The 19,411-nt window shown below is 38.5% G+C and overlaps 1 protein-coding gene across 1 annotated transcript in view; it reads left to right on the top strand.

Moving 5' to 3' along the window:
• The first annotated feature begins 324 nt into the window (after positions 1–324).
• MOCOS (molybdenum cofactor sulfurase) overlaps positions 325–19,411 on the top strand; it is a 351,791-nt gene continuing 332,704 nt past the window's right edge. Inside the window, exon 1 of the mRNA XM_030012223.1 lies at positions 325–382. Within this exon, the coding sequence (XP_029868083.1) occupies positions 359–382 (24 nt within the window). The 5' untranslated portion in view covers positions 325–358. The remainder of the gene's footprint in view (positions 383–19,411) is intronic.

Consider the following 19,411-nt stretch of genomic DNA (forward strand, 5'->3'; position numbering starts at 1 on the left):
CCAGCAAGATAAGGTTTGTCACATTCCTGAACCACCAGAATGCTGTGGGGAAAGTAAAAAATACTATAGGAAAAGAATAAATGCAACTTACTGCTTTTTTATCACAATGTTCATGGGGAACAAGACTCAATATTCTGCTACAACCTTGAGATACTGTGAGAAAAAAATATGAGAACTATAAAAACAATGCGAAGTGACATTTTCTCCCAACTTCTGCAATAAATATACTGGTTGTGCAGTAAATATACTGGTTGTGGAATAGCTAGGTGGGACAGTGCTCATCTGCTGTTAAAGAAAAGCCTATTTTTGTCCTACAGGATGGAGAAACTGTTCAAGAATAGTTCATCTATTGGAAAATATGACCCAGGAAGGCCCAAGCAAGGTCAGTACATCCTAAAATGATTTGTTAAATAAATTCAGCCCTAGGGAGGCTAAGGTGCTGACAGCTACTTTAACAAGCACATCAGGTCTCTTTGCCCAAGCTTTTTGAAACAGCATAGGATGGCACAGGCCGTGAGTAAGCACCAAGTCCTTTCCCCGTGTTTACCTGGGGAGACACCATTCCTATCCTATTCCAGACGGTTCTGCACGTCACACTGGCACGAAGAAGGAAACAGAAAAGGTGTAAAAGAAATCTTCCAGAAACTTTTCCTGGTTTAAGATGTTGATAATCCAGGCCTAGGTTTTTAAGAGAATACCAAATTAGTTGGACTCTTGACTGCTCTTTTCCCCTTTTCCTGAAGTTTCTGATAGAAAATGTGTTCCTTTTGCTCCCATATGGATTTTGCTTCAGCTGTTAAAACTCGCATCCTAAGCTTAAAAATAAATGTCAGTCTATGCTGGCATTTGCGACAAGGCAGCGAGTTTGGAACAATGATCCATAAAGTTCCTTTTAGCGTTCTTTTCCTATTTTAAAGCAAACCTTCCCCAAGAATTATGATGAACAAGTGGAGGGCTGCATTCAGCAGCAGGGAGTCACTAATGACCATTTCTGTCCTCACCAGTAAACAGCACAGTAGTTAATGGAAATTACTTTTGAGTATTTCTCAAGACAGCTGAATGAAGAAACCAGCCAAAGACGCATTTAAATATCCTCTCCCTTAATCAACATGCATCTGGCAAATATATAACACTGTAAATACCGTATTATCTCTGATACTGTAAAAGAAGAACAGTGAGTGGATTGATATTGATACAGATAGAGAGATAAATTAGCTTGATAGATGGTCTCCTGGTGTTTGTCACTCCCAACCACCGTAATTACAACCACTTTTGAATACTTGGCAGTATGCAAATCACAATTTAAAGTAAATAGTTTAAAATACATGTGTCTGAAGTAACTGTTCTAACAGCATATTCCAAGAGAGACAGAGAAAGGAAAAGAGAGATTTGATGCACTCACCAAAAATCAATTTGTTTTAAAAAATGGGAAAAAAAAATTACTGTAGGAAAAGCAATGAGACAGTGCCCCAAAGTTTTTGGTCCCCTTCCTCTTTTCGTTTGCCTCTTTTTTTCCTTTTTTTTTTTTTTTAAACCATTTTCTTCTTTCTGTAAGAGTTGATTTCTAATGCAGATCCTCAGTAGTTTCAGAGAAAACTAATTCTTTACAGCCTTTTTGATTAAGCACCTGTAAAACTGAAAACTCCAAAATCATGTCACTTTTGGAAACAGGCCTATGACTGCTTAATATAAAAGACCTTCAGACATGACCTTCAATGCAGTGTAAAACTGCATTGATTTTCCAGTCCAACATTGCTGAAATGCCCTGGGCTTTAAGAGAATTAAGTATGCCACAAAGTAAAGCTGCGATGGTGCCATTTTTGGAAAGCTGTACTGCAGGTTTTAGTTCAGGCATGTTGTGAGGAACTGAGCTGGAAACTTAGCGTTGGCATGGGACTCACAGCAGTGTGAAATCAACTCTGTGTGGTCGGAAGTAGTCCTGAGAAAAGGAAAGACTTGACTTGAAAAAGTGCTGAGCATTCCCAAATCATGTGAAAGGTTGCCTTAGATGGGTGTAGATGGACATCGCACTGACGGAGAAACTAAAACTCTGAGATGGGACTAAGCAAGGCTATAGGTAACTGATCAACAGTGCACTGTTTAGGAGAAGGAACAGACAGCTTGCAAGCAAATCATTTTAAAAAGTCCTGTGCTCTTTGTGGACCAGAAAGGACATAAAAAATAACAGGCTTCGATTTGATGGTTGTTTAAAAATGATTTTTCTTGTGTCTACCAAACTACTCTGGGCAGAGAAGTCCTTCTACCCTTTAGGTATGTGTAGTGTCTGTCAAAATGGAAACAAGATCTCTAGACCTTGGTATCGTGGGACTTGAGGGTAGGTCTGAAGAGCATGTTGGTAGGTACAAGGTGATGACAGAGCGTGTGATGTCTGAGACCTGCTCCCAAGCCTCCATCCAGGAATTCCAGACAGTGCCTTCCTCTGGCTACAGATCCTACAGAAATCCCTCCGACTTCCCCTTTCTACTGCCCTGCTATAAATGGCTTGCTATTCCTGCACAAGCAATGCTGCCAAACTGATGGTCCAACCGTTGACCCCCAAGCCCCAGCCTAAACAAATCATTGTCTGGGGCACAGTGGCATTGGATGAGTGCATGAACATCTTTAGGTGCACCATGTCTGTGGGACTAGCAATGCCATTCCCATTGTATTTTCCCATCTGCAATAACACGCTCCTGATGATGTGCTGTTTTCTTCCACCTTACACTACCTAAAACTTCTTTGTGCCCTGTGCTGGGATTTTTTTTTTTCCTTCTCCTCAATACAGAAGCTAGAGCTTAAGTCATCTCCATTAAAATAACAGTCTCCTAGGCTACCTCTTCCTCTAGCTGATGTCAGGACCTGTGTAGACAGGTATTTTTGCACAGGATTTGCAATGCATTCACTTTTGAGTATGCAATCAAGCCCTGACAGATCAAGAAATCTTCTTGGAAAAGGAAAGGCCAAAAATCACGACTCTGGGGCAATTCACGTGACTCTCTGATCCATAACTGAAGACCCTGTGTCCCTTGGTGTTCCTAGCTCCTTAGTAGCCTTCCTGGCTTGTTTCCCCAGATTCACATGAGAGTTTGGATTGCTAAGGAGCCAGGCACTTAGCAGTCTGCAGGTCAGTACTCTTTAAACTTCTGGATTTCTGGCTCTCTGCAATTTTGCTGGAAGGCTAACAAGCTCTTCTCCAGCTGTCTGCTGGCATGCTATAGGTGAGGTGGGAATGCCAGATCTTACAGAGGTCCTCTCCACACAGCCTGCCAGGAAGTCTTCAGACAAAACAAACAAACAAACGGTTGAGACGTAGCTCCCAGTAGGAACCTCAAGACAACAAAAATCAGCTCCTGTCTAAAATCCAAGTTACATGGATGTGCTCCTTTAGAAACACCTCACTTAAGGAAGCAGTTAAGCAGCCGCGACCGGAGTATTGGTAGTGTGGGAACTATTGCAGCACCCTCGTCAGCACAGGCTTAGCTGCATCATCCCACTGCTGGAAGAGCACAGTTCTGACAGACCACTTTGCCTTTCCTGCATTAAGCGGGATAAGTCTACCACCTCCCCCGGCACTGAGACTGCATCGTTGTTGCAGTGTCATTCTGAGTTCAGCCCAGACAGAGGAGAACAGAATTTCTGTCTAAAAAACAATGGACTGACACTGTTTTCAGGATTTCTTTTGTTCCTAGTTTACTTAAAAGTCTCATTTGCATTGTTTTTAACTCTGCCGAGTAGAGGTTTTTCATAATTTCCCTTTTTCCTCCTTTTATATATTTTCTATAGCTCTTAGTTTCTAACTTATATTATTTATATTCATTTCATTCTGGTCATAGAACCACACTGCTTCACTTAAAGGCTTACTTTCACTAAGTAAATGCTTATTTCATAAATATTAAACAGATGAATGAACAGTATTCTTATCAAAATCTTGTTATGAGCACTATGTTGAGAGTTTACCCTGTGTTTATACACATTTAAAAATAATGAACCACAGAATACTTTGAGTAGTTATGGATATATTCCCTCTGTTCCATTTTAAAAATACATATACATACGTATATAAAAAGAATATAATTTTGTACCTGCTTTTTTCCCTTACTAAGTTGCTTTTTAGGCAGTGTGGATATTTTTCCACTTTTTTTGACTGTGGATTTTGAATAGAATATGAAATAGTTCCAGTCATCTCTCAGATGCTTCTGTTTATTTTTTTTCTCTTGACTGATTTAATTCATAATTATTTTCAGCATTTCTAAGTTGGCCCTATTAAAGCACCAAGTCTAGAACATACTGGTTACATAGTTATATATTTGATTCTGTTTCCACATAAGAAATGTAAATCAGACTCCATCACTTCCATTGAATTAGGCACCTCTAGCCTGATAATCAAGCACTTTCTGTGGTATACAATGCCCCCAGGTCAAACACAGTTACAGGTCAGGAAATATTAATCTATAGTTTTACAAGTTCCAGCCAGGGACAGAAGTGTAGTTTTTGCTGAAACATCTGTCAGTCGGAGAGAAAGGCCCCCTCATAATTAATTCCGCCCCCCCGCACATTATTAAAGAGTACTTTTGGAGCTCACTCTGCACTCAGATTTGATGGAAGGATGAACATGCTGGCTGTATCCATGTTGTGATTTTTTCTGTTGGAATGCTGGCGCATGACGATTTAAGACCTTTTGGTCCCCGGCGGTCAGTGACTTGGGAGTGGTGGATGAGCAAGAACACCCTTCCTCCATTGTTTTTGCTGTTTTATTCCTTCTAATATATCAAGTTTTTAAACATTTGATTAATATGCCCCCTTCCCGCTTCAGTGAATAAGTGAAACGTGTGCTCATAAGCAAGCAGTCTGAACATCTCTTCGCCTGTATGCCCAGCATATTCTTCATTTCTTCTGGCATTTTGATTCATTTTGTTCTCAACATTTAGATTTTGAACTAAATAGGAGCTGATTTTTTCTATCTCCTTTTGTTGCCCCTTTACTGTCACTGGCTGCAGGTAGGCTATTCTCCTGAAGATCGGTTTCCTCTGTGCCGAGTAGATCGTCCTTGGTTGCCTGTGCTCACAGAAGGGAAAACAATGTTCCACAAACTCCAAACCCTCTACTTTCTCATTTATTAAAATCTGTTAAAATATAAAACTGTGCTGTTTCCCCCACCAAAAGTCATAACATATAAAGTACGTTTCTATATGCGTCTATTGTTTCTACAAATCTGCATACTTGCAGGGCTCTAGATCTGTATTTCTTGTGCTTCCCAAACTTGTATTCTCTCCTTATAATTTATGTATCCAAGGAACAGGGAGATACTTGTATGCAAAAAGTGCCAAGTGAGCTTCTAGAACTCAGTGAACTGAGTATTACCTACGTGGGGCACACATTCAGGACACCAAACCCATATGTTTCTTAGAAAACACAACGTTTTGTATTTAGGCTTATTTAATTAATTAAAATCTCCTTCAGACTGTTTACAAAATGTCTTCCTAAATGCAATGAAGTCAGAGAGAATGGATAATGGATACCAGGGACACAGGCAGCTTTCCTCTATGTTGACAAAACGTTAACCTAAAACTAATTTCATTCACAATAGCATGATACTGTCTCTGTTCATGAAAACACCTTAATCATTTCGCATTTTTGTATTTCCTAATAAAATAAAAATCCTTGCAAAATTCCAATTACTTGCGCTTGAAAGATTTTCATAGCCCAGGTCAGATAGATTAACATTGATGATTTATAAAACATTAAGCTTTAGTAATGAAATGATGTAACAACTTGCAGTCTGGGGGCTTTCTTATGGGGCATTATTTTAAAATGTGTATAAACACAGTAAACTCTTAACAGTACTTAAAATGAGATTTTGGTGACATTTTTACTATACATTTCAATCTTAATATTTATGAAATATTCATTTACTCAATAAAAATAAGTCTCTGGGAAATGCAGTGTGGTGCCGTGGCCAGGATGCAGACCTATGAGTCAGAAGTTTGCGTTCTATTTCTGGGCGTGCCAGAAGGCTTTTTCTATAATTATCAGCATCTATATTTGTCTCTTTTTTCTCACTCTTTTTTTGTCATATATTTGGAAACTCACAAGAAAGACAAGAAATTATTTTAGAGAGAGGGTGTTGCCATCCATTTTGGACTGTACCCTGACTTGGAGAAAGTAGTACAAGTTGCCTCAGTACTTTCAGATTTTGAAATATTATTCCTTTTTGAATCCTGTTCATTCAACTCTATCCACATAGAATAATGGTATCAGTGAATAGATGTCCAACACCCTGGCTAGAGATACAATATTTATGAAGAAATTTAGCCAAAATACAGAAAATTCCCAATGTTCCTCATGCGATTCTTCTACTGCATCGCCAATTTGGACAAAATCAATCAATCAATAAACCAGTCAGGCTTCAGATGAGATTTTTTTAAACCTGAGAGGAAAATACTGGGATTTGGGTTTTCCTGCTGGCTCCTGTACCTTCAGCAACTACTTCATGCCTTCAAAATTTTTTAAGCCAGTAAGATTCCAGTAACTGATGGTACAGTATTGCAAGTGAGAATCTAAGAAAGTCTTCTATTCATAAGTCTCATAATAAACATGTTTTCACCACTAGTTTATAGAGGGAGAAATTTGTATCTATTCTTATTCCAGGATAGAATGAGCTGCTGAAAACTCCAATGAATTCAATTAAATTCTATTAGAGATTTTTACAAAGTAGTACTCATTCACATAAAGGAAGTCATATGATTACGATTTTTAAATGGGGTATCTGGTGGCAGGGGAACAAAAATCAAAACATCAGCTAAAAGCAATAAACTGCATGGTGCTAAACTGAAAAAAAAATATCTCTATGACATTACAACAATCAAATATCTTTCCAATGATGCCAACACAGTAAGAACAACAATGTTATACCCACTGTTGCATGAAATAACACAATTTATTGAGGCAATTTGTCTTCAATCTGTGTTGTATGAATAATATATCTATAAAAAGATGAGCATAGGCATCATAACTTCAGTTATATTTTGGAAATTTTAAACATCTATACTAGGACTAAAGAACCAGACAGGAATAATTTACAGTGAGACATTTGAATACCTTGGTTTACTTTTTGTACCCTAACCTTCATATGCAGCAAAATTTTCAAGATATTAGTCCTAAAATCAAGCTCAGTTACATAGAGTGGAGCATTGGAAAGATGATCAGAGCCAATTTACATAATCTTTCAGGATTTTGCTTCTCTTAATAACCAACTCACAAATATTTACACTAGAAGTAGGCTTTCCAATGTAAAATGTTAGATTTACCACCTGTGTTCCACATGACTAGGTTTTCTTTTCAATTTTTAATTGTAATTTTGATGTGGAACTGGACCTGATGTCTACTGTCCAATTTAAAATTAACACATGCTCCATTTATAGTCAAGGTACTATTAAGTTGCTGGACCTAATTCTTCCACTAGGAAATCTTTAGTGATGCTATTATAATGATCTTGATTGTTGCTGAATCTTTTTCTTTCTGGAGGATATATACACTTCTGTTCTTATCGGTCCATTTTATTCTTGTTTACAGCCTTTTGGAAAATTAGTTTGGTTTTCACAAATATAGCAACTCTGTCCAAAAGCAGGTTACTGTTTTGGTCTGCACTTGCTTCCACACTATGTGTCTGCTCTATTTTTCACTCTGTATATTAAAACATGCTATCATTCTTTGCTGTGGCTCTACCCAGCTTCACAAAGATATCAGATTCTTGTTTGGATCTTTCCCTGTTTACTCCTGCAGTTGTAGGTACTCTAAATACACTGGATTCCTTAGTGGCTCTGACTGTTCTTCTATCACCTTTTCCTCTGTTTTTCTGTTTCCAGGTACCCAGTGTAGTTCTCCAGTGGTAGATAATGAACATTTTCTGTTGAAGCCCATGGATAAGATATCTCCATAATCTTAGAGCTAAAGCTAAAAAGCAAAGAGCGAGACTGAGATTTCTGGTAGGATTTTCCATGGATGCCAAGCCCAAGCTCTAAATGCCTGCTTTGTCAAATATCTCCATCTTCCTGATGGAAGATATACAGTACTTAGAACACAGCGGTCTGAGTCAGTCTCTTCAGCCTTGTATTCCTTCACACTAAGTCCCAGGTTTTAGTTTCTGGACTGTTTTATGCAGTTCATTCCCCGATGGTGTCTAATCCACTGGGTGCTTCTTGGCCCATTCTGAATGCTATTTGTAGGCTTAGAGTGCAGCTTTTTTTCCTCTTCTTGGAGACATATCTGAGAAGGCCTCCTATTTCTCCTGCTGATCTACCTCTACTTAGTAATTGCTGCAGTAAGTGAGCAGGTAACATCTTCCAAAGAGACACTTGCCTTTTGCAACCATGTTTTGCTATTCTTTTTATATTTTATAATATAATATTAATATATTGTATTATTATTCTGTTTTATGGATGAAAAAGCTTTAACTTACATTACCTTTTATCACATAATCTGCTTGATTTTCTCACGGTTAATTAAAAAATTCTATACTCTCATTGGCAATAGTGACTACGTAAGAGACTCTCAACATTCTACTGAACTGTATGAAAGTATTTTACACAAGTATTATAAACATTCCCTGGAATTCGGTGGCACCAAGCAGGGATCTGAATTTCTTTCTGCGGGTCTTGAACTTTTGTTTTTTAAAAATTTTAGCACAGCTTTTATAAGGGCAATTCACTGTGGGTACCCCAGACACTGGAGCATTTAAAACTGAATTCTTTAGCAGAACATCAGAAACACTCCCAACAAATCATATTGTGGTCCATTATTTGTCACTACCTCACTTGGTATGCCGTATTTGGCAGATATTGATTTTATGTGTGAGAAGCAATTGAAACAGCACAGAATTAGTGCTCAGAGTGCTATTTCTGGATAAAGAAAAAAAAATTTAAAAACAATGTGTAATATTTTCTAGTGTAAACAAACAAATTAATGCCAGCCTTTTACACAGATCTGAAGTTTCCTTTAATATGCCTGAATTATAAGCAGAGTTTCTAGCTTCAGTGTCCTTCTTTCTTTAGTCATTTATTGTTACAAGCTTTTCTTTGCTGTCAAGTTTTTTAACTGTTCCACAGCACTTCACCTTGTTTACTTTATGGCATTTTTCTATTTCCTGGAGAATTTGGTTTTTCCTGTGAATGTCTACAATTTCTCCCTGTCTCTGTTTTTTTCTCTTTAACTTTTGGGCGCCACTTTTCTCAGTGTCCTACAGCGTAAATTCTTTCAGGAAAAAATAGCATATGTGAATGCAAATTGTTATCGTACAGCTGGGTTTCAGTGTAGACATGCTGATTCTCTGAAGATAATCCATGCTGAAAGGTGTGTTCGGCTCTGCAAGAGTTAAGAAGCCCATTTCTATGTTTATAACAGCATTTAAAATGTGTATTTAAAAGGAAAAATATTTGCAGCAAGGGATGAATTAACATTTAAACGTAATTACTTAGCTGTATTTTTAAAGTTACCTTTCTAATGAATAGATGCCACAATAAATTACATTTATTTTAAAAAAAGAGTCAAACTACTCTTCATAGTGGAATAATGGATGCCTTTAATGACAAGTCATTTAACATGTGCAATCACAAATGAATATTCATGCTGCAAGTGTTCACAGATACTGATAATATTTCACTTATTCTATGAGGGAGCAAAGTAATCATGTACCACATCTAGTGAATAATCAAAGAGCAAGTAGATCAGAGACAACTCAGGGGATGAAACTTTTTCAGATAAATCATTTGTTAAACAATTACAACTAACGAGCATATTCATAAAAATCAGGCTACTCATTGATAATACATAAAGTGACTAAAAGTCTATGTTTGATGGCTACATTATTTGCTATGAATAGTTCATCCATCTTCAACTGTAAAGCTTTAATTTTTCTTTTAAAGTGTGAACAAATATGGCTGAAATTATCTCTGGAATTTGGAAAAACTGAGCTTTCTTCACTTTTGTGCCAACAGGTTTCCTACTTGACTTTGAACAAACCATTTATAGTCAGAGCCTGCTATGCTTGTTCACAGTGGCCAAGATTCCTCCACTTTTTTGACACTATTTGTGGTTTTAAAGGAGCCCAGGGGTGCGTGATATCCCTCTGATGGCTGTGCAGGAAGGTGGCCTTGAGTTTCTTCAGATGCTTTGAGCAACTGGCATGCACGCTGTCTGCTCTAGCTTCTGTGGGGTCCTATCCAGTCTCGTCTACTCCACTGTCCCAAGCAGCCTAACTCTCCGAGACCCTTTTTCTCCTTTGACGGAGTCCACTAGCATTCTTGTCTAGCTCAGTTTATTCCAATACAGGGATCTCATTTTTGTGGTGAGATGCTAAGAGTGGGATGTTATGGAAGAAGGGGCCAAGCCTGCTGGGCCACCCTTTGAAGACTGGGTGTTGAGTCATTTTGAGCATGGCCAGTGCCAACTGCTTGCATCCCCCAGCCCTGCATGACCACCGGCTGACACATGCTAGATTACAAATCAGCAGGTAAGCAGTGTGGGTAGTCAGCAGGTTGGGGCTCCAGTTTGTGTTCTGGCCCCAAATTAAAATGGCAGCACTGGTGCATCCTTAAATCCCAGCTTCAGCTGGAAGATGGATCTATGTTGCCTTAAACTCGCTTTTCAGAACTATGATCTTGTCCTCGGTTTCATCTGGTTTCTGTTAAGTGTCAGCTAGAGAGCCAGCCTAAGAGCCAGAGCTGTGAGCCATGTCCTTCGCAGCTGCACTGCTACTAGCCTGACTGCCGCTTGCTTTGAAAACATCCCTGCAAGCCCTTCCTTTGCACAGAAAATTAGTGGTGGACTAGGTGTAGCTAGCTTGCTTGAAGCCCTGGAGCCAATTCACATCAGGGAATAACTACAGGCAAGGCTAGCAGGAGAACAGGACCATCTGGGCACACACATAGGCTTGGACTGAGAATCGCGGGTTGAGGACAAATTAAATAACTGAATTCTCTGGCCTTGGGAGTGGGATTGTCTCTCCTCCTGTGTGAAGTGAGGCAAATGATTGCTGACCGGGGGCTACTCACTTTTTCAGATCCTACTTCAGCCTGTGAGATCTGGTTTGCAGATGTGCTGAATATTTTTTATTGCAGCTGAATCAGTGGTTTTTGATTTTGAACATCTGCAGAGCCAGCTAATAGATACTGGCCTCTACAAGGAGGATGGGATGTTTAGTACAGGGTCAAGGGCAGGATGTGTAAAGGAGGTGAGAGTTCAGAACTGGAAATAAGCTCATCTGAACTGGAAGCAGCATACAAAGAGCACAGTGCACTTGAGCCACCGTGGCCAGATACACCGCATGTTACGGAACACAGAAGGAATTGACACACGAGTCTGGAAGATTCATAGCAAGGAGTTTGAACAGAGCTATTATGTTGTGGGTTTGGACCGTATGACAAAATAATAACAAACACCATAAAAATCTTTGAGATGAGTGTGCGGTGGCAGGGGATGGGTGTTATAACGAGGTTCATGTGTGTGGCCTCCTAGGCATGGTATGTCTTCACAGAAATGTTTGTGGGAAGAATAACTAAAAGCATAAAGTGAGTGAAAAGGGGATAAAATATAACTTGATTCTGCTGAAGATGCCTCACAGTATACTGACTTCACACCTCTTTCTTTGTTAGGGAATTGGTTTTACACATTAGAGATACTGCATTTTCTTAGTCTGTGTTTTCTTCAGCTGGATGTCACATAGGAAACTATTAGTTAAACTGTAGAAGATGCAGTTTTTATAGAAGAATTATAAGATTAGTAAGGAAAAAATGAGAGAGGGAGCTCCAGATTGTCCTGAAAGCGCATCTATCTGACTGTAGAGTGATTACTCCTAAAAGATCAGTCTTGAGACAGAACTCATTAAATATTTTTATTAATGACCTTGACACCAAAAATGGCAGTGTGCTAAATGTGCTGATAACAAGCAATTGTGAGGCACTGACAATATTCAAGAAGAGTTAGAATACCATTCAGGGTACACTTCAGAATATCACTGGCAACTGGGGTGGCACAGATAGGGTTCAGTACAATAGCTGGAAGTGGGATTAGGGATGAATAACACAAATTTCATCAATAAATTTGGAATTTGTCAACTCTTAAGAATTGATGAGGATAAAGGAACTGGGAGTATTAGTCTATTATAGGAATATATGAGACATCAGTCTGACATATATAGCCTCAAAAATAGATGTGAAAGCTTGAGAAGTAGCATCTCCAGTACAGAAAGGAAAGTAGTAGTGCTAATGTCTAAGACCGTGTCTGCAATATTTTGTTCTATTCTGGATGGTTATGTTTAATGAAGATGAATCCAGACTTGAACAGGTGCAGAGCAGGAGGATTAAAATGAATGGGTAATGTAAAACTTTACCTAGAGGAGGGCGATTAGAAGAGCACGATCTATTTAGTTTAGAGCATAGTTTATTTAGTTTAGTAAAAATAGAGAAGAGGACATGCTTGCTGGCTGTAAGTAAATCAGTTAACACGGGGTGTGGGCAATATTGGCACAAAGGAAAAGAGTATAAACTGAATCTGGTTAAGTTTGGTCTAGAAGTTAAAGGAGGTCTGGAACAGACAATATTTAATTTTTGTCTGGAGTTTGAGCTGATTTAGGAAGTAGTTTCCTACAGTAAAAAAGAAAGGCGCCTGGACTGTAAGATCCCATCCCTTTGTTCCTGTGGGAAGACATTAGATATAAAATCCTGCGGGACACCTAGTTTGGAACTGGGCATCAAGATAAATTCTGAGGAGGCAAGGACGTCTCATGAGGCTTAAAAGGGACATTGCTCTGAGGTGCTGTCGAGGCTAAATAGTAGAAGGCGGCACATGGATAAAGGCAACAACTCATGGAGGGCCAGACCCTGGAAGTCTGGAGAAAGACTGAGATGAGGTTGAGGAGACTGGTTGTAGGCAATGAGGAGGTGGATAAGCAACCTGATGACAGAAACGGGTTGTGAACGAGGAACCAGAGGTGGGAAAGAAACAGGGAGCAAGACAGACATAATAGGCTGTGGCCAACATAGACCAGTTCTCCTTGGAGCCCAGAAAGGGACCAGCAATTCCTAAGTCGTGCCATTCCTCTGCTGACACAAAATACCTGTGAAATCTCATGTTGTTTCATGCTGTACTACAGGTCTACATCTAATACAATTTATTATCACCCTTAATCCCAGAGATCTGGCCGGGAGTTCTTGTTATTCTGTCCCAACCAGTGAACACAATAACTGTCACTGGAATGCTCATGATTAAAAACATGTATCTGGGTGATACTAAAAACCAACAAAAGCTAACAGGAGACTTACATTAGAAATTAACACTAGAAACCCTGTAATGGCATACTGAATAGTTGTGTCATTTGCTCTGAAGTCAGGATGCTCTGAAAAAGTCCTAGAGGCTGGGGAAAATCTGGCATAAGAAAAATAACTCTCAGTTAACTCTGGTCTAATTAAAGAACTGTGGAAACTATCAGTTTGTTTTTAACTTAATTGTAATTATATTAGCTCAGGATAAGATCTTTCTTTCAAGACTAAAAGAGTTGGGCATTCTGGTCCTATTTTGTTGTCAAAGCAAAAACACCACTGAAATGATCTAGCTTTCATTTGCACTATTTAATGTTTAGATTTCTTTAGCACTACACTGTGTCCTTAGTTTGGGGCTCCTAAAATAAACTTAATTAAAAACTGCACAGTTTTCATAGGGCAGTTAAGTTCTATAGATGATTGAAAATGAATGAAGTCTGGGAAAGAATAAGACTAGCTGCAATTTAGTTCAGGATTGTGTTCAGAAAACACAAATCTACTGCAACATAAAATGACTGAGATTAAAATATAAAAAACAAATAATTGGAGGGATAAAAAGATGCTGTAAAAATTCTGAACATTCAGTTCTTACTGCATTTTTATTCACTGCTTTAAAAAACATTTGAGACGTGTAAGGAGGTTTATTTTTTTCCACAGGGCAGGCAATATCAGCAGGTTGGTAAATCTTCCTAAATTCCAGCATGACTATAAATAGCCACAAGAGAATTACTGAATATCTCCAGTAAAATGATGACAGTTTATCATATGTCAGCATCTACCTTCCTTATATTTTCTGTCTTGTAAAGAAACACAGAGGTTTTAGCGAGGTAAAAACTGACAAATTACTTGATTGGCATTTGTCCTTCATCCAGCAAGGCAATTTGTGCTGGTAGCAGGCAAAAAGGAATTAACATTTTTGAGATCTAAAGAAACTATAGCATTTGTGCTCAGGCAGACCAGGTTCTGATATTAAGAATCAACTTTATGTATTAATTTTCCTTTGAAGTTATTTAATCCCTTTTATAATCTGACTAGGACTTGACATCTTGCATAGAGGGTATATTTTAAAATAATTTTATTTTAGTTCTATTTCTATCCTTGCACTGTTGCCTACCATTTTAGTAATCTCCACATACTTCTGTGAAACAGTTTTAATTTTTCTAAATGATTACCTGGAGCAGAATGGGAATATCTAGTTGCTATAGGTACCCGTATTACCTTTCTGTGCTTAGAGAAACATTATGGATGTCCCCATTTTACATGAAAAAGGCTCTAACTGTTATCCTTTTTCTTCAAACTTATCTTCACTTTGGAGAAGGACACTATTTTGATACTGCTTAATACAGAGGGCACACCATACACTTGTGTTTCTCCTGGACACCTGCTCTCATGCAGTCTTGCCATAATGCTTTGTCAGCCTTTGATTAAAGCAAAGTAAAATTCAAAGGATCAAAGGGCAAATCAAAACCGTTGCTGCTTTTATGCACACTAAAGGGAGACATACAACAGACATCTGTCATGAGGCTTAGCACAGAAAGGAATAAAGTATGGGCGTAAGCATGGTACTGAGGGATCAAAGAATACCATAGGGTGCCCAGGGTAGTACTTATTATTAAAGAATGTTACCAAAGGTGGGGTATCAGTGAGTACAAGTGATATCCTAACACTGGCACAAACATAACTTGAGGCACAATCCTAAAGATATGTGAATGAATTTATTAAATAAGGCCTTAAATATAGAGGGGAGGGAGGAGAAAGGGGTAAGAAACCACAGGCACATCTGATCTGTGTCTTTTCTTTTAGAATATATCTTTCATGCTTCATCTCAGGAATAAGTGTAGGAAATAAAGGTGCAATTGCATGACAAGTAAACATGCACGTACAAGCTCTGGTCCAGAGGATGCAGGTAATAGTACTAATGATATACTGGGAGGGGTTGCTCTGTGGGTTAGCAAACTAAATACAAGCGCCCTGGGAAACTTAGACTTGCACTTTGCTTGCTAGCCCATATTTTCACTAGTGTGACCTGTGCTAACCAGCCAGAATCTGTTTAGTTGCTTTCAGCCTGAAAGCTGAGTGTGAAATTGAGTAAGCTTTTTGCAAGTAGCTTGCCCTGCCCTGCCCTGCCCTGCCCTGAGTATTTATGCCCACGTACTAAATCCATATAGCTTGGCAATGCTTTGTAATACAGAATTGCTTGGCTTCCTCCCTCTCCTTATTTTGTATTTTTATAGCTATAGTATTCAGTGGTTTAAGATTAGGACATTAGTTTTGGCACTGACATCACCAAGAGGCAAGATAAGTTCCTAAAAGTTCTCATTCCTGGCACTGGGTTGTGCTGTTTTAAACCATGGCTTCCTTCTACAGCTAGATGATTAAAAAAAAGGTACCCCCTGTGCATTTAGGTCATGAGATTCAGCATAAGGAGTTACAGACAGTGCCAAAGGCACAGAAAATTGAATGGGAAGGCCATCTGGGGAATTGTCTTCTTCTCGCTCTCTGTGGCTCTGGTGATTAGCTACAGCCATGACTGCTATTTTCCCTGTTTCTTGTTGTGCATTAAAATTCAGGGCAAAATATCATCATGCCAGGACCTGATCACTGCTTTCTGGAAGGTGTGGTGTGCCTTCCTTCTTGGTACAATCTGTTGTTCTGTTGCACAAACTTCTAGTTATTTAATTTTATAAAAACAATAACAAAAGGCATTAAAAAACAGCTACGTATGTGATGACTTTTCAACATAAAGATTTCTATTCTCACAAGGTTATTATTGGCAAAAGCTTCAGTTCTGGCAATATTTATTTCTTGGTTCAAAAAAATCCGATGTTCAGCTTAACAGGTACCAATTTCTACTTAGTATTTAGACATACCCATTGGTGAAATCCAATAGTTCAGAAGAGAAAGCATTATAAAGACAACAGCAATGATCATGTTTTGCGTTATCATTCCTACTGCATAATTTTTCAACAGTGAAGGCTTTAACAAAGCCTTTTGAAAAATTAATCACTACTTCTATTCTGTGCATAGATAGGATAAGTTTGGGAAAATTAAACCCTGTGAGTGTCCCACTATTTAAAGAATGGTTATTGAAGAGTATGGGATGGAATAGGTAGTCATGTCAAGGGAATATCCTTATCACTACTACTCTCTTTGTAATCACATGTGGTATGGAAATACAATTAAGTGTTGTGGAGTTCTGCTTGGTTTTATCAAAATTATTCTGTTTTTCCAAGAAAACAGTAAACATGAACCCCATACTTGGATTCAAAATATAAATTTCAGTGCAAAGGGGAGCGTTTGAGGGTGGCGATATTGAATGTGTATTTTTACATCAATTTCTCTTTAATGCTCTCATTTTCTTGCTTTTAATATTGATCTATATTTTTACGTTCAGTAACTTGAACCTAACTTCTTAATATTTTATCAGGGAAAAATGTGCAACTCTAATAACCTCAGAAATCTTGGGGCCTGTGTGATGTTGGAGATTAGATTACAAATTTAGAAGCGATGGCTTGGCTTTTCTATGGGAATAAACAGGGATGTGTTAAACAAAACAGAGCACCACATGCATCTGGCTGTTTAGTACAGTGATGTTGTTCAGACAAAAGCTTTCAATAACTCAGTCGCTCTCAATGCTTCTTATTCATATGAGCGAAAGGGTTAGTGCATGCCATGAACCATAAAAAGCTGGAGACAATGAGATTAATATACCTATAGAAAGTGAGCTTTACCAACATGTTTTATATACAAACTGCAGAGAGATTCACATACATTCGCTCTGCAACATACATCATCAGACACCCACTGGAGTGGGACAGACTCTCAACGTGGCTATCAGTTAAAGGGCATCAGTGGCTGTTTTTTAGCAGTTGAGGATCTGTTTCACTGTCCATCCAACACACATTGCCAGGTTTGAGCGGAGGAAGTAATTCAGGAAGTTAGTGACAGAGATGGAAGGACTGTCCCCTTCCTCCTTCAATATTCAGTGAATCTCCTCTTGAAAAGTCCTGAAGAGAAATAGAGCAAGGAGAGACAGGCATGCTCACAGACATGCACGTCTTACAGAACCCAACTTCATCTGCAAGGGCTGGTTCCTAAGCATCTGCCTCAAGATATGCCTCCAGGGTGTGAAAGCCTTTACAACATGTAGCTTGCCCCTTGACCAGATAAAAAACATACTTAAGAAAAAAGAAAAAAAAAAAAACCAAACCCAAACAAAAAACTCATTTCTATCTATGTCCTCTAAGAAAGGAATGTACAAAAGTAATTTCTGCTGTTCGAGGCTTGAAAACAGCTTTTCAGTCCTAAGCACAAAACAGACCGTAGAGATTTTAAAATATGAGACTCTCTAAGAGATCACACCCTTTTTCCTATGTAGCTGGTAAGCTTTGATGCTATGCTTATAAACTAAATCACTGAGGCTCGTGCAAGTAACCTAGTAACTTGAAGAGATGAATGAATGAATGAATGAATGAATGAATGAATATAAATGCAGTGGTAGCACAGCTTGGTAAATTCACCTCAACACTTCAACTCTATTTATTTCTTGTATGGTTGAAGGTTTTTGAGAAAATTACAAGCCAGTGTTGGGTTAAGCATCTTCTGCTGAAGACCCCTGCACTCTTGAGAAGGTTGTGATTCTCTAAGGTGAAAGAGTCTGCGATAGAAAAAAGAAATACAGATCCAGAATGAGACAAATGGTACCAGTGTAGTTGCAGCACCATGAAGTACTTTCCAGTTCCAGCTGTGCACTGTAAATAGTAGTCTCCTGTGTTAACACAGTACAGTTAGTGTGTTCAACTCATTCTCTGATAAACTGTGTTGCCACGTCTCCACGGAAAGCCATAGGGAGTGTGTTATGGTCTGAGCAGAGCCGGAAGACTTTCTTCCAGCTGTCACTTCCAAGAAGGTAATAATTCATGCCCAATGAATTCAAGAGGAGTGACCACTCATTTATTTCTTTTAATCATAAATTTTGCCACAATTTTAATTTTCATCCAGGCCAGAGTCTGAAAACTTCTATCTTGGTTTGATGAGAGTTTAGCAAAGAGCTTGTTAAGACTGCTGGAGCTCTGCTTGATTTTGGATCAGAGTCTAGTTTGTTGCTGAGTCACAGGTGACTAAGGAAGTCCAATTCTGTCTCACATATTTAGGTTTTACTCGCTCGCTTTAATTTATGCAAAAATTGAAAAAAGCAGCAGACAGACTGAGCACAAGCATGCTGACATACCTTGGTTGTGTCTCAGCACAAATTCTGGAATGATGCTTTTAACCACATGCAGCTATTTTTCTGTGACTGTTTTTCTTTCTACAAAAGAATATACAATACAGTTCAGGAGGACAATGTGCTGCAGTTTATTGCTGAAATGGAAATAACACTGGAAGTTCAACAGCTAATTTAGCTTGCTACCAGTTAGGAGTAATTCAAGGTTCTTGACCTCTTTTTTTGGTAATTGATGTATCATCAACAAAATGTTTGGGCAAAATGATGGCCATCCCCACTGGGGAAAATATGTAAATGATAGATGTTACTTAGATACTTCATATCTCATCTAGACAAGACGAGCTGTTAGGTGAAGGACCTGTCATGCTGAGGCTTTGCACTGTGCTGGGCACAAGGGTCAGGTTTGAGCTCCAGGTAGCAATTCCATATGAACAGCAGCAGTAATACATTCTTCCTTTCGGCATTAGAATGTGAAAAAGTCTGGTTATTTTCCGAATCTAATCCTGAAGCGGAGCATCAGCAAGACTTTCAAAAGCCCCAGTAAACTTAAGCCATTGGGAACATAGCTAAAAAAATCCCATTCCTTATTTATAGCTTCATATGTCTTACTGAATAAAGTAAAAGTCACTTTAAGTATGAGAAATCACATTCAGTATTGCTGAAATACAGAGTCAACACACTGGCAACATACCTTCAAAGTAAACTTTAATATGTATAGAAGTTTCAGGATAAACATCAGAGCAGGGCTGAGCTTTGCTTCACTCTGAAAAGTCATCCATCTAATGGCTGTGTCTCTGAATCAGATATTTTAATCCTCTTAGAAGACTTAAAATGATCCACTCTGAGAGTTACTCTGCCATTTCTATATTTAACT

This window comes from Aquila chrysaetos, chromosome 4 (assembly GCF_900496995.4).
Source record: "Aquila chrysaetos chrysaetos chromosome 4, bAquChr1.4, whole genome shotgun sequence".
In the NCBI taxonomy this organism is placed as follows: domain Eukaryota; kingdom Metazoa; phylum Chordata; class Aves; order Accipitriformes; family Accipitridae; genus Aquila; species Aquila chrysaetos.